The following is a 15474-nucleotide window of genomic DNA, read 5'->3' as shown; positions in this document are numbered from 1 at the left end:
TCTGGTCCAGCTGATGTTTAGCTAGCTCTGGTCCAGCTGATGTTTACCTAGCTCTGGTCCAGTGCGTGTAACTCTATTTAGGAGCAACTCGTTGTCTTTGCGCGATTAGACCAGAGCAAGCTGACCAAACGTCATAAATCAGCTAATCAACTGAATAACTACAGTAGCTATAGCTTTCCACAATGCAAGCTATCAAATAAACTTCGCTTTACGTATCTGTCGAGTTAATTGTCAGTATGTAATCAATGCATTATTCATCCAAAAGTAACTAAGGTACTGCTTCGTTTTGCACCAACATAATACATTTGGTAGACGTTTTTTTAATCTTTAAAAGAGACCTCTCTTGCAGCAAAATGTAGTGTTGAATTTCACAATTAAGATCTATTTATCCTACAATGATTTCATAGATTTTTAGGTTAATGATGTGAAAGGTTTGAAAACCAGTCAGGTGGTCTTTCAACCAATAATAGTTGATTTAATATATCTACTTTGGAGAGCTAATGCTATTGGATTCCTTATTCTTAGTTAATTTGATTGAGTCTAATTTATACTCTTAAATCTTACGATGTAGGCTTAATTTTCTCAATTCTAGTATTCTTACTTACTTTCTCTCCATTGAATCCATTATTTCTTACAGATGATGACCAGCTCTGTCTTTAAAGGAGAGGACAAGACATCTCCCACATGGTTCCATCCTAGAGCTACAAGACCCTGAGACGTCATTAACAGAACAAGTTTCTCTGCCCAGATTGAGACGAGGGGTAATGTTCCCTGTCTGGATGTTATTTCATCAACCATTGCTATAACATGATGTGGTTAGTTGAAACTTAAAATACATATCCAGGTGTTGTGAGATCAGGCGTCAGCAACTTCTGAGCAGAGGAACGCGCCTTACATCAACTCAAAATAGAGGGAGGAGATTCTCGGCATAGCGTTAACCTGAATCATCTCAAGATGGCTGCTATCGTGAGACTCCACAGACTAACGAAGGATCAACTGTCTCTCGCTGCTCAGAAGAACAATAACAAACCAGGCAGAAAACCAACGAAGAAGAAAAACTCCACCACCACCACCACCACCAGAGGAAGGAACCAATCCACAGGAAAAGGAAACAACTCTGCTGACAGTGAAAGTGTTTCTAGCCAGGTATCATCGACCCCTAAGTGGTGGGGTCGTTACAAAAACAAACCCAAGATAAGTCTACAACTCTCCAGCGCCATCTTGAGGCCTGACGAGGTAAAACAAGAGGTAGGTTTAAAATTCTGCCTTTTAAATTAACATTTAATTGAGATATTGTATAGCATTTGTATCTGTCTGTGTGAATGTTACAGCTATATGTTTACTAGATATGTCTGTGTGAATGTTACAGCTATATGTTTACTAGATAGCTATCTGTGTGAATGTTGCAGCTATATGTTTAATAGATAGCTGTCTGTGTGAATGTTACAGCTATATGTTTACTAGATATCTGTCTGTGTGAATGTTGTAGCTATATGTTTAATAGATAGCTGTCTGTGTGAATGTTACAGCTATATGTTTACTCGACATCTGTCTGTGTGAATGTTACAGCTATATGTTTACTAGATATCTGTCTGTGTGAATGTTGCAGCTATATGTTTACTATATATCTGTCTGTGTGAATGTTGCAGCTATATGTTTACTCGATATCTGTCTGTGTGAATGTTACAGCTATATATTTACTAGATATCTGTCTGTGTGAATGTTGCAGCTATATGTTTACTAGATATCTGTCTGTGTGAATGTTGCAGCTATATGTTTACTCGATATCTGTCTGTGTGAATGTTGCAGCTATATGTTTACTCGATATCTGTCTGTGTGAATGTTGCAGCTATACACTACCAGTCAAAAGTTTAGAACACCTACTCATTCAAGGTTTTTCTTTATTTTTACTATTTTCTACATTGTAGGAGAATAGTGAAGACATCAAAACTATTAAATAAACATATGGAATCATGGAGTAACCAAAAGTAACCCCAAAGCAAAATATATTTGAGATTCTTCAAAAAGCCACCCGTTGCCTTGATGACAGCTTTGCACACGCTTGGCATTCTCTCAACCAGCTTCATGAGGTAGTCACCTGGAGTGCATTTCAATTAGCAGGTGTGCCTTGTTAAAAGTTACATTTGTGGAATTTCGTTCCTCAATGCGTTTGAGCCAATAAGTTTTGTTGTGACAAAGGGGGGGTAAACCGAAGACAGCCCTATTTGGTAAAAGACCAAGTTCATATTATGGCAAGAACAGCTCAAATAAGCAAAGGGAAACAACAGACCCTTACTTTAAGACATGAAGGTCAGTCAATGTGGAAATTGTCAAAAACTTTGAATGTTTCTTCACGTGCAGTCGCAAGAACCCTGAGTTACATCTGTTGCAGAGGACAAGTTCATTAGAGTTACCAGGCTCAGATTGCAGCCCAAATAAATGCTTCACAGTTCAAGTAACAGTCACATCTCAACATCAACTGTTCAGAGGAGACTGTGTGAATCAGGCCTTTATGGTCGAATTGCTGCAAAGAAACCACTACTAAAGGACACCAACAAGAAGAAGAGACTTGCTTGGGCCAAGAAACACGAGCAACAGACATTAGACCGGTGGAAATGTGTCCTTTGGTCTGGAGTCCAAATTGGAGATTTTTGGTTCCAACCGCTGTGTCTTTGTGAGATGCGGTGTGGGTGAATGGATGATCTCCCCATGTGTATTTTCCACCGTGAAGCCTGGAGGAGGAGGTGTTATGGTGTGGGTGTGCTTCGCTGGTGACACTGTCTGTGATTTATGTAGAATTCAAGGCACACTTACTTAACCAACGTGGCTACCACAGCATTCTGCAGTGATACGCCTTCACATCTGGTTTGCGCTTAGTGGGACTATCATTTGTTTTTCAACAGGACAATGACCCAACACACCTCCAGGCTGTGTAAGGGCTATTTTACCAAGAAGGAGAGTGATGGAGTGCTGCCTCAGATGACCTGGCCTCCACAATCCCCCGACCTCAACCAAATTGAGATGGTCCTTCTAGACTGTTGGAAAAGCATTCCAGGTGAAGCTGGTTGAGAGAATGGCAATAGTGTGCAAAGCTGTCAAGGCAAAGGGTGGCTATTTGAAAAATCTCAAATATTTTGATTTGTTTAACACTTTTTTGCTTACATGATTCCATATGTGTTATTTCATAGTTTTGATGTCTTCACTATTATTATACAATGTAGAAAATAGTTTAAAAAATAAAGAAAACCCCTTGAAGTAGGTGTTCTAAAAATGTTGACTGGTAGTGTATGTTTACTATATATATGTCTGTGTGAATGTTGCAGGTATATATTTTACTAGATATCTTTATGTATCATACGACCACCACTGAAGTTTCCTCTTAGAAAATAAAGCTATTCTGTTCTAAACCAGGTGAAACAAGAGATGGACGAGCTGCCTATCGGGACAAGAAGTGATGAACACTGGTTGAACTCTGTGAAGACAGAGAGCTACGACCCAGAGATGGGTAACACCAGGGGACCTACAGAGAGCGACCCCAGGACAGATGCACATCACCTGGGTATCAAGACGGAGGATGCCCCCCTGTACCACCAGGATGGAGGGAGGCGGCTGCGGTCGGCTACCGTTCAGATGTTCAATCTGGCTGCGTTGAGTTCTGAGCCAGAATGGTGGCCTCGCAACCAGAAGGTCCGCCGGTTCCCTTGTCCAGACTGTGGCCAGAAGTTCTTCTCCAAAACCACGCTGGAGTTACACTCCCGGATCCACACCCAGTACCAGCCGTACTCCTGTGAGGTGTGCCATAAAACCTTCTCCCGGAAAGGCGGTCTGGTCGAGCACCGACCAATCCACGAGGCGGAACGCCCCTTCGCCTGCCTCCAATGCGGCAGAACCTTCACATTCAAATCCAACCTGACCCGCCACATGCGGTTCCACAGCGACGCGCGGCCCTACGTCTGCTCCCAGTGCGGCCACGGCTTCAAGATCTCCGCCCAACTCAAGAGCCACATGATTTCCCACAGCGGGTATAAACCGTACGTGTGCCCGGAGTGCGGCCAGAGTTTCGTCCGTTACATGAGTCTCAAGTATCACCGGCTGAGCCACACCGGCGAGCGCCCGCTGTCCTGCCCAGAGTGTCCCATGACCTTTGCCCGGCCGCACACCCTTATGATCCACCGGCGACAGCACACCGGGGAGACGCCGTTCTCTTGCCAGGACTGTGGGAAGAGGTTCAAACAGGGGTGCCAACTGAAAGACCACGTCAGAAGGAAACACACAGGGGAGAAACCATACAAATGCTCTGAGTGTGACAAGTGCTTCGTCACTTCGGCGTCTCGTAAAGTGCACATGGTTGTCCACACAGGAGAGAAGCCATACAAATGCACAGAGTGCTGTAGGAGCTACAGTCAGAGTGGGGGCCTGAAGAGGCACAGGTGTGAGCAGCAAACCAGGTGAGCGGAACCTTGGGGTTACGCACCAAATGGCACCCTATTCTCTAACTAGTGCACTAGGGACCATAGGGCTCTGGTCAAAAGTAGTGCACTATATAGGGAATAGGGCTCTGGCCAAAAGTAGTGCACTATATAGGGAATAGGCTCTGAAAAGTAGTGCAGGGAATAGGGCTCTGGTCAAAAGTAGTGCACTATATAGGGAATAGGGCTCTGGTCTAAAGTAGTGCACTATATAGGGAATAGGGCTCTGGTCAAAGTAGTGCACTATATAGGGAATAGGGCTCTGGTCAAAGTAGTGCACTATATAGGGCTCTGGTCTAGGGCTCTGGTCTAAAAAGTAGTGCACTATATAGGGAATAGGGCTCTGGTCTAAAGTAGTGCACTATATAGGGAATAGGGCTCTGGTCTAAAGTAGTGCACTATATAGGGAATAGGGCTCTGGTCTAAAGTAGTGCACTATATAGGGAATAGGGCTCTGGTCTAAAGTAGTGCACTATATAGGGAATAGGGCTCTGGTCTAAAGTAGTGCACTATATAGGGAATAGGGCTCTGGTCTAAAGTAGTACTATATAGGGAATAGGGCTCTGGTCAAAGTAGTGCACTATATAGGGAGCCATTTGAGACGTCGACCCAGTGTTCTGAGTGTAGGAACTGGAGAGTGGATCCTTAAAGCAGTACAAATCAAAATCAAATGTATTTATAAAGCCCTTTGTACATCAGCTGATATCTCAAAGTGCTGTACACAAACCCAGCCTAAAACCCCAAACAGCAAGCAATGCAGGTGTAGAAGCACGGTGGCTAGGAAAAACTCCCTAGAAAGGCCAAAACCTAGGAAGAAACCTAGAGAGGAACCAGGCTATGAGGGGTGGCCAGTCCTCTTCTGGCTGTGCCAGGTGGAGATTATAACAGAACATGGCCGAGATGTTCATAAATGACCAGTAGGGTCAAATAATAATAATCACAGTGGTTGTAGAGGGTGCAACAGGTCAACACCTCAGGAGTAAATGTCAGTTGGCTTTTCATAGCCGATCATTAAGAGTATCTCTACCACTCCTGCTGTCTCTAGAGAGTTGAAAACAGCAGGTCTGGGACAGGTAGCACGTCCGGTGAACAGGTCAGGGTTCCATAGCCACAGGCAGAACAGGTGTAAGCAGCCACGTAGATGACAGAAGCCAGGTGAGAGGATTCTCAGGTGTCCTGAGTTGGGAAACTGGCCTTTTGTTTATGCAGGATTTGAAGGAGCAATCTGGGATTGGTACATGCATACATATTTTTTAAACTTTGATTCTTGAAGAATATAACTTAGAAATAAATGCCTCTTGAATTTAGTTAAATTGTCTGACCCCATCAGAACTCTAAATATTTGATTACATCACCAGGGAAAACAATGGGCTGTTCCATTGACTGTTCTTTCAGTTATTGAACCCTCAATAGACTGTTCTATCAGTTATTGAACCCTCAATAGGCTGTTCCATTGACTGTTCTTTCAGTTATTGAACCCTCAATAGACTGTTCTATCAGTTATTGAACCCTCAATAGGCTGTTCCATTGACTGTTCTATCAGTTATTGAACCCTCTATAGGCTGTTCCATTGACTGTTCTATCAGTTATTGAACCCTATATAGGCTGTTCCATTGACTGTTCTATCAGTTATTGAACCCTCTATAGGCTGTTCCATTGACTGTTCTATCAGTTATTGAACCCTCAATAGACTGTTCTATCAGTTATTGAACCCTCAATAGGCTGTTCCATTGACTGTTCTATCAGTTATTGAACCCTCAATAGGTTGACCTGTTTTCCCTGTGATGCAGTCCCACTCTCACCTGATGTGTGATGTGAAGTTGCGGGACGGTTTCCCCAGACGCAGATTAAGCCAAGTCCTGGAACTAAAAGCAGGAGAATCTCCAGTGTAATAGGTTTTTATCCTAAGCGCCAGGCTGAATCTGTGGTAACCGGTCCTCCATGTTGTAAAACAGTCTTTGTATTGAAACTTCAAATCAAATTTGATTTGTCACATACACATGGTTAGCAGATGTTAATGGTCACGTACACATGGTTAGCAGATGTTAATGGTCTCGTACACATGGTTAGCAGATGTTAATGGTCACGTACACATGGTTAGCAGATGTTATTGGTCTCGTACACATGGTTAGCAGATGTTAATGGTCTCGTACACATGGTTAGCAGATGTTAATGGTCACGTACACATGGTTAGCAGATGTTATTGGTCTCGTACACATGGTTAGCAGATGTTATTGGTCTCGTACACATGGTTAGCAGATGTTAATGGTCTCGTACACATGGTTAGCAGATGTTATTGGTCACATACACATGGTTAGCAGTTGTTAATGGTCTCGTACACATGGTTAGCAGATGTTATTGGTCACATACACATGGTTAGCAGATGTTAATGGTCTCATACACATGGTTAGCAGATGTTATTGGTCACATACACATGGTTAGCAAATGTTATTGGTCTCATACACATGGTTAGCAAATGTTATTGGTCTCATACACATGGTTAGCAGATGTTATTGGTCTCATACACATGGTTAGCAGATGTTAATGGTCTCATACACATGGTTAGCAGATGTTAATGGTCACATACACATGGTTAGCAGATGTTAATGGTCACATACACATGGTTAGCAGATGTTAATGGTCACATACACATGGTTAGCAGATGTTAATGGTCACATACACATGGTTAGCAGATGTTAATGGTCTCATACACATGGTTAGCAGATGTTAATGGTCACATACACATGGTTAGCAGATGTTAATGGTCTCATACACATGGTTAGCAGATGTTAATGGTCTCATACACATGGTTAGCAGATGTTAATGGTCTCATACACATGGTTAGCAGATGTTATTGGTCTCATACACATGGTTAGCAGATGTTAATGGTCTCATACACATGGTTAGCAGATGTTAATGGTCTCATACACATGGTTAGCAGATGTTAAAGCGAGTGTAGCGAAATGCTTTGCATAAAAAAACATGCATCTACTATTAATGGCATGGTTGAGACTGAAAGCCTTCTTACACCTCTACACCTGCATTGCTTGCTGTTTGGGGTTTTAGAATGGGTTTCTGTACAGCACGTTGAGATATCAGCTGATGTAAGAAGGGCTTTATAAATACATTTGATTTGATGATTATTAGGATGTATAGAACAGGTTGTATCATGATGATGGGTGGAACGGAGTAAATGGAATGGATTGTAACACAGTGGAACGGAGTAAATGGAATGGATTCTAACACAGTGGAACGGAGTAAATGGAATGGATTCTAACACAGTGGAACGGAGTAAATGGAATGGATTCTAACACAGTGGAACGGAGTATATGGAATGGATTCTAACACAGTGGAACGGAGTATATGGAATGGATTCTAACACAGTGGAACGGAGTATATGGAATGGATTCTAACACAGTGGAACGGAGTAAATGGAATGGATTCTAACACATGGAAACCATGGAAACCGTGTGTGATGCCATTCCACCTATTCCACTCCATCCATTACCACAAGCCCGTCCTCCCCAATTAAGGTGCCACCAGCCTCCTGTGGTGCCATGGTTATGTCATTTATGCCCAAGTGATTAATAGAACTGATCAATAAGCGTGTTGGTGAGTGATAAGGGCCAGTCAGAAAGAGAAGGCCGTAAAAGGGCTGGTTTAAACAACACTGACAGGTTCAGGGACGCTCTCTAAGGAATGATGGAGGAGATTACAATGTAACTGAAGAATCACACTGCTTAAAAGGTGAGATCCCTTTTGGCTACTAAACCAGAGCCATGTCTTACGTATCCAGCAGGTTGGCTGTAGGGAGGATCTATGTGACATTTTGCTTTGACCTTTGACCTTGTAGCCTAACGGGGCAGTTGAAGGGCACTACGGAACACGCCAGCACTGCATGAACTTTAAACTTGAGAGTTGACTAAAAGTAGATGTATGAATCTGCTATGTTCTGAGCAAACTAAAATGGACTACGAATGAATATATATTTTTTACTTATACTGATTAAGGAGGTATATTAAAGACTTAAAAACAATAAGAAATATAACAGGAATCCATTTCAAATTGCTGCAATATTGCTTGCTATAAGTTACAATGGGACAAGATGTCCCATAACATATTCAGTCATTTGGTGACATGTTTTTCTTGAAGCGACTTTTTAATATTTGTATTAACTCTCAGTAGACAACGTATTTTTTATTTTATTTTTTATTTCACCTTTATTTAACCAGGTAGGCTAGTTGAGAACAAGTTCTCATTTGCAACTGCGACCTGGCCAAGATAAAGCATAGCAGTGTGAGCAGACAACAGACAACACAGAGTTGAGTAAACCACACCGGTTTCATTGATGAGGTCATTCCATGGCACTTCCTGTAACCCCCTTGATAATGGCTGACCTTGGCTTCGACCTCAGCTCTTCAGACTGTCTCAGGGAGATATACAAACATGTCCAATTCACACAAGTACACACTTGAATATTTGCTTATGTCAGGAGGGAAGGAATTACTAGGAAAATAAAAATGTTTTGATAATGAACAAAAGGGAAGTAATGCTGTATCTCCTGGGCTGTCAGGAGGAGTCATAGTTGATTACCAAAATTTAGTCAAATATTCTGACGTAAAAATGTTTAAAAAAAGCTTTAAATCAATATATATAGTAGTGTTAGATTGTATTTCTAATGTTTTGATTTCACCTCTGTTACACTAAACAATAAAGAAGACTACCACAGTATGGCTGAGGTAATTAAAGAAGACTACCATAGTATGGCTGAGGTAATTAAAGAAGACTACCACAGTATGGCTGAGGTAATTAGAGGAGACTACCACAGTATGGCTGAGGTAATTAGAGGAGACTACCACAGTATGGCTGAGGTAATTAAAGAAGACTACCACAGTATGGCTGAGGTTATTAGAGGAGACTACCACAGTATGGCTGAGGTAATTAGGGGAGACTACCACAGTATGGCTGAGGTAATTAAAGAAGACTACCACAGTATGGCTGAGATAATTAGAGGAGACTACCACAGTATGGCTGAGGTAATTAGAGGAGACTACCACAGTATGGCTGAGGTAATTAGAGGAGACTACCACAGTATGGCTGAGGTAATTAAAGAAGACTACCACAGTATGGCTGAGGTAATTAAAGAAGACTACCACAGTATGGCTGAGGTAATTAGAGGAGACTACCACAGTATGGCTGAGGTAATTAGAGGAGACTACCACAGTATGGCTGAGGTAATTAAAGAAGACTACCACAGTATGGCTGAGGTAATTAGGGTAATTAAAGAAGACTACCACAGTAGTGAGGTATGGCTGAGGTTAATTAGAGGAGACTACCACAGTATGGCTGAGGTAATTAAAGAAGACTACCACAGTATGGCTGAGGTAATTAGAGGAGACTACCACAGTATGGCTGAGGTAATTAGAGGAGACTACCACAGTATGGCTGAGGTAATTAAAGAAGACTACCACATGGCTGAGGTAATTAAAGAAGACTACCACAGTATGGCTGAGGTATTAAAGAAGGTAATTAAAGAAGACTACCACAGTATGGCTGAGGTAATTAGAGGAGACTACCACAGTATGGCTGAGGTAATTAGAGGAGACTACCACAGTATGGCTGAGGTAATTAAAGAAGACTACCACAGTATGGCTGAGGTAATTAAAGAAGACTACCACAGTATGGCTGAGGTTATTAGAGGAGACTACCACAGTATGGCTGAGGTAATTAAAGAAGACTACCACAGTATGGCTGAGGTAATTAGAGGAGACTACCACAGTATGGCTGAGGTAATTAAGGAGACTACCACAGTATGGCTGAGGTTATTAAAGAAGACTACCACAGTATGGCTAATTAAAGAAGACTACCACAGTATGGCTGAGGTAATTAAAGAAGACTACCACAGTATGGCTGAGGTTATTAGAGGAGACTACCACAGTATGGCTGAGGTAATTAGAGGAGACTACCACAGTATTAGGCTGATGGTGATTAAAGAAGACTACCACAGTATGGCTGAGGTAATTAAAGAAGACTACCACAGTATGGCTGAGGTTATTAGACTACCACAGTATGGCTGAGGTAATTAAGGAGACTACCACAGTATGGCTGAGGTAATTAAAGAAGACTACCACAGTATGGCTGAGGTAATTAAAATTAAAGAAGACTACCACAGTATGGCTGAGGTAATTAGAGGAGACTACCACAGTATGGCTGAGGTAATTAGAGGAGACTACCACAGTATGGCTGAGGTAATTAGAGGAGACTACCACAGTATGGCTGAGGTAATTAAAGAAGACTACCACAGTATGGCTGAGGTAATTAAAGAAGACTACCACAGTATGGCTGAGGTAATTAAAGAAGACTACCACAGTATGGCTGAGGTAATTAAAGAAGACTACCACAGTATGGCTGAGGTAATTAAAGAAGACTACCACAGTATGGCTGAGGTAATTAAAGAAGACTACCACAGTATGGCTGAGGTAATTAAAGAAGACTACCACAGTATGGCTGAGGTAATTAGAGGAGACTACCACAGTATGGCTGAGGTAATTAAAGAAGACTACCACAGTATGGCTGAGGTAATTAAAGAAGACTACCACAGTATGGCTGAGGTAATTAAAGAAGACTACCACAGTATGGCTGAGGTAATTAAAGAAGACTACCACAGTATGGCTGAGGTTATTAGAGGAGACTACCACAGTATGGCTGAGGTAATTAAAGAAGACTACCACAGTATGGCTGAGGTAATTAGAGGAGACTACCACAGTATGGCTGAGGTAATTAAAGAAGACTACCACAGTATGGCTGAGGTTATACCACAGTATGGCTGAGGTAGACTACCACAGTATGGCTGAGGTAATTAAAGAAGACTACCACAGTATGGCTGAGGTTATTAGAGGAGACTACCACAGTATGGCTGAGGTAATTAAAGAAGACTACCACAGTATGGCTGAGGTTATTAGAGGAGACTACCACAGTATGGCTGAGGTAATTATACCACAGTATGGCTGAGGTAGACTACCACAGTATGGCTGAGGTTATTAGAGGAGACTACCACAGTATGGCTGAGGTAATTAAAGAAGACTACCACAGTATGGCTGAGGTAATTAGAGGAGACTACCACAGTATGGCTGAGGTAATTAGAGGAGAACAGACCGACTCAGGTAAGAAGCCCCTCAGAATGAGCTTTTCATTTAGTTTTTGGTGTCTTGACTTTTCCTGGTTTCAGGTTCATGAATATCATCACTTATAGGATTCATTTAGATTGTCTGTGATTTTCTCTGGGCAGAAAGCCCCTGTCCTTGTCGTCAAGAGTATCAGTAGCTCAGAGAGCCTTACTGACACTCATTTAGATTGTCTGTGATTTTCTCTGGGCAGAAAGCCCCTGGCCTTGTCGTCAAGAGTATCAGTAGCTCAGAGAGCCTTACTGACACTCATTTAGATTGTCTGTGATTTTCTCTGGGCAGAAAGCCCCTGGCCTTGTCGTCAAGAGTATCAGTAGCTCAGAGAGCCTTACTGACACTCATTTAGATTGTCTGTGAGGTAAAACGAGGTAGGTTTAAAATTCTGGCTTTTAAATTAACATTTAATTGAGATCTTGTATTGCATTTGTATCTGTCTGTGTGAATGTTACAGTATATGTTTACTAGACATCTTGACTGGTTTGTAAGTTTCCTCAGAAAAATAAAAGGTATTCTAATTTAAACCAGGTGAAACAAGAGATGGACGAGCTGCCTGTCGGGGCAAAAATTGAACACTGGTTGAACTCTGTGAAGCCAGAGAGCTACGACCCAGAGATGGGTAACACCAGGGGACCTACAGAGAGCGACCCCAGGACAGAAGCACATCACCTGGGTATCAAGGCAGAGGATGCCCCTCTGTACTTCCAAGATGGAAGGATACGCCTGTGGTCGGCTACCAGCCAGCAGTTCAATCTGACTGCATTCCGGTCCGACCCAGAATGGCGGCCTCGCAACCAGAAGGTCCGCCGGTTTCTGTGGACGGAAGTTCTTCTCCAAAACCACGCTGGAGTTCCCGTATCCACACACAGTACCGGCCGTACTCCTGCGAGGTGTGCCATAAGACCTTCTCCCGGAAAGCCGGCTTGGACGACAAATTCACGATGCGGAACGTCCTTTCGTCTGCCCCCAGTGCGGCAGAACCTTCGCATTCAAATCCAACCTGACCCACCACATGCGGTAACACAGTGATGCGCAGCCCTACGTCTGCCCCCAGTACAGCCAAGGCTTCAAGATCTCCGCCCACCTGAAGCGCCACATGACGGCCCACAGTGGGTGTAAACTGTACGTGTGCCCGGAGTGTGGCCAGAGTTACATGAGTCTGAAGTATCACCGGCTGAGCCACACCGGCGAGTGCCCGCTGTCCTGCCCAGAGTGTCCCATGACCTTTGCCGGGCCGCACACCCTTATGATCCACCGGCGACAACACACCGGAGAGACGCCGTTCTCTTGCCAGGACTGTGGGAACCAGTTCAAACAGCGGTGCAAGCTAAAAGACCACGTCAAAAGGAAACACACAGGGAGAAACCTTACAAATGCTCAGATTGCGACAAATGCTTTGTCACTTCGGCATCCCATAATGCACACATGGTTGTCCACACCAGAGAGAAGCCGTACAAATGCATAGAGTGTGGTATTAGCTACAGTCAGAGTGGGAATCTAACGCAGCACATGAGGAGACACGCAGGGGAGAAACCATACAAATGCTCTGAGTGCGACAAGTGCTTTGTCAATTCTACGTTGCGTAAAGTGCACATGGTTGTCCACACAGGGAGAAGCCGTACAAATGCACGCAGTGCGGTAAGAGCTACAGTCAAACTGGGTCCCTGAAGAGGCACAGGTGTAAGAAGAAACCCAGGTGAGAGGAACCTCCGGGTACATCCCAAATGCCACCCTATTCCCTATTAAAGTGCACTATGGCCCACAGGGCTCTGGTCAAAAGTAGTGCACTATATGGAATAGGATGCCATTTGGGACACCGTCCCAGTGTTCTGTGTCGGAACTGGAGAGCAATGGAGTCGATCCTTAAAATGAGCCCAGGTGAAAGGAACCAGGTTATAGGATTCTCCGGTGTTCTGAGTAGGGAAACTGGACTTTGTTTATACAAGACTTAAAAAGGGGACAATCTGTGATTGGTACATTCATTTTTGGACTTTTTGGACACGTAGCCATTGATTCTTGAAAAATATCATGTATAACTGCCTCATGAACTTACTGCAGTTAAACTGTCTTACCCCAGTAGAACTCAAAATATAAGATCACCTGACCAGGAAATCTCTAGGCCTATTCACTCTTCTATCACATATTTAAACCTCAATGAAATCAACCAAATAGGGTTTTTATCCCAGGACTAGGCCCTACTGGTACATAAAGAAGTTGTATTGAAACGGCCCAAATGGTTGACTGATGAATTGAACAGATCAATAAACTGACTTGTTTGACTGTATTGTGTGTATGTGTCTCCATAGTGGCAGCGTTGAGGCTGCTTCTGATTGGTAACACTGGGCAGGGTCAGAGTTCAGCAGGAAACACCATCATTGGCAGAGACCTTCTGAGTGGACTTCTCTATGGTTGCCATGACCACAGATTGTGAGAGTTGGACCGGGCCAGCTGCTACTACCAGCTCCCGCTACTACCCCCGCTAGAGGGTCAACCGGACCACACCCGGGCCTCCCGCCACGTCGACCACACCCCGGGCCTCCCGCCACGTCGACCACACCCCGGGCCTCCCGCCACCACACCCCGGCCTCCCGCCTCGTCGACCACACCCCGGGCCTCCCGCCACCACACCCGGGCCTCCCGCCTCCGTCGACCACACCCCGGGCCTCCCGCCACGCGACCACACCCCGGGCCTCCCGCCACGCCGACCACACCCCGGGACCACCCGGGCCTCCCGCCTCGTCGACCACACCCGGGCCTCCCGCCACGTCGACCACACCCCGGGCCTCCCGCCACGCCGACCACACCCCGGGCCTCCCGCCACGTCGACCACACCCCGGGCCTCCCGCCACCACACCCCGGGCCTCCCGCCTCGTCGACCACACCCCGGGCCTCCCGCCACGTCGACCACACCCCGGGCCTCCCGCCACGTCGACCACACCCCGGGCCTCCCGCCACGGACCACACCCCGGGCCTCCCGCCACGCCGACCACACCCCGGGCCTCCCGCCACGTCGACCACACCCCGGGCCTCCCGCCACGTCGACCACACCCCGGGCCTCCCGCCACGTCGACCACACCCCGGGCCTCCCGCCACGCGACCACACCCCGGGCCTCCCGCCACGCCGACCACACCCCGGGCCTCCCGCCACGCCGACCACACCCCGGGCCTCCCGCCACGTCGACCACACCCCGGGCCTCCCGCCACGCCGACCACACCCCGGGCCTCCCGCCACGTCGACCCCCGGGCCTCCCGCCACGGCCGACGGGCCTCCCGCCACCCACACACCACACCCCGGCCTCCCGCCCGTCGACCACACCCGGGCCTCCCGCCACATCCCGCCACGCCGACCCCGGGCCTCCCGCCACGTCGACCACACCCCGGGCCTCCGCCACCACACCGGGCCTCCGCCACGGGGGCCTCCGCCACGTCGACCACCCCGGGCCTCCCGCCACGTCGACCACACCCCGGGCCTCCCGCCACGTCGACCACACCCGGGCCTCCCGCCCGTCGACCACACCCGGGCCTCCCGCCACGTCGACCACACCCCGGGCCTCCCGCCACGTCCCGACCACACCCGGGCCTCCGCCACGCCGACCACACCCCGGGCCTCCGCCACGTCGACCACACCCCCGGGCCTCCCGCCTCGCCGACCACACCCCGGGCCTCCCGCCACGGACCACACCCCGGGCCTCCCGCCTCGTCGACCACACCCCGGGCCTCCCGCCACGTCGACCACACCCGGGCCTCCCGCCTCGTCGACCACACCCCGGGCCTCCCGCCACGTCGACCACACCCCGGGCCTCCCGCCACGTCGACCACACCCC

The 15474-nt window shown here is 46.3% G+C and overlaps 1 protein-coding gene across 1 annotated transcript; it reads left to right on the top strand.

Moving 5' to 3' along the window:
• The first annotated feature begins 954 nt into the window (after positions 1-954).
• On the top strand, positions 955-14088 carry LOC124021876 (gastrula zinc finger protein XlCGF57.1-like). The gene is made up of 3 exons (XM_046337015.1): positions 955-1248; positions 3412-4448; positions 13957-14088. The coding sequence occupies exons 1-3, from the start codon at positions 955-957 to the stop codon at positions 13985-13987; spliced, it is 1362 nt and encodes a 453-aa protein (XP_046192971.1). The 3' UTR covers positions 13988-14088.
• Positions 14089-15474: the final 1386 nt, after the last annotated feature.

Source organism: Oncorhynchus gorbuscha, unplaced genomic scaffold, assembly GCF_021184085.1.
Source record: "Oncorhynchus gorbuscha isolate QuinsamMale2020 ecotype Even-year unplaced genomic scaffold, OgorEven_v1.0 Un_scaffold_1239, whole genome shotgun sequence".
Classification (NCBI taxonomy): Eukaryota; Metazoa; Chordata; class Actinopteri; order Salmoniformes; family Salmonidae; genus Oncorhynchus; species Oncorhynchus gorbuscha.
This window is presented reverse-complemented; position numbering and strand designations above follow the sequence as displayed.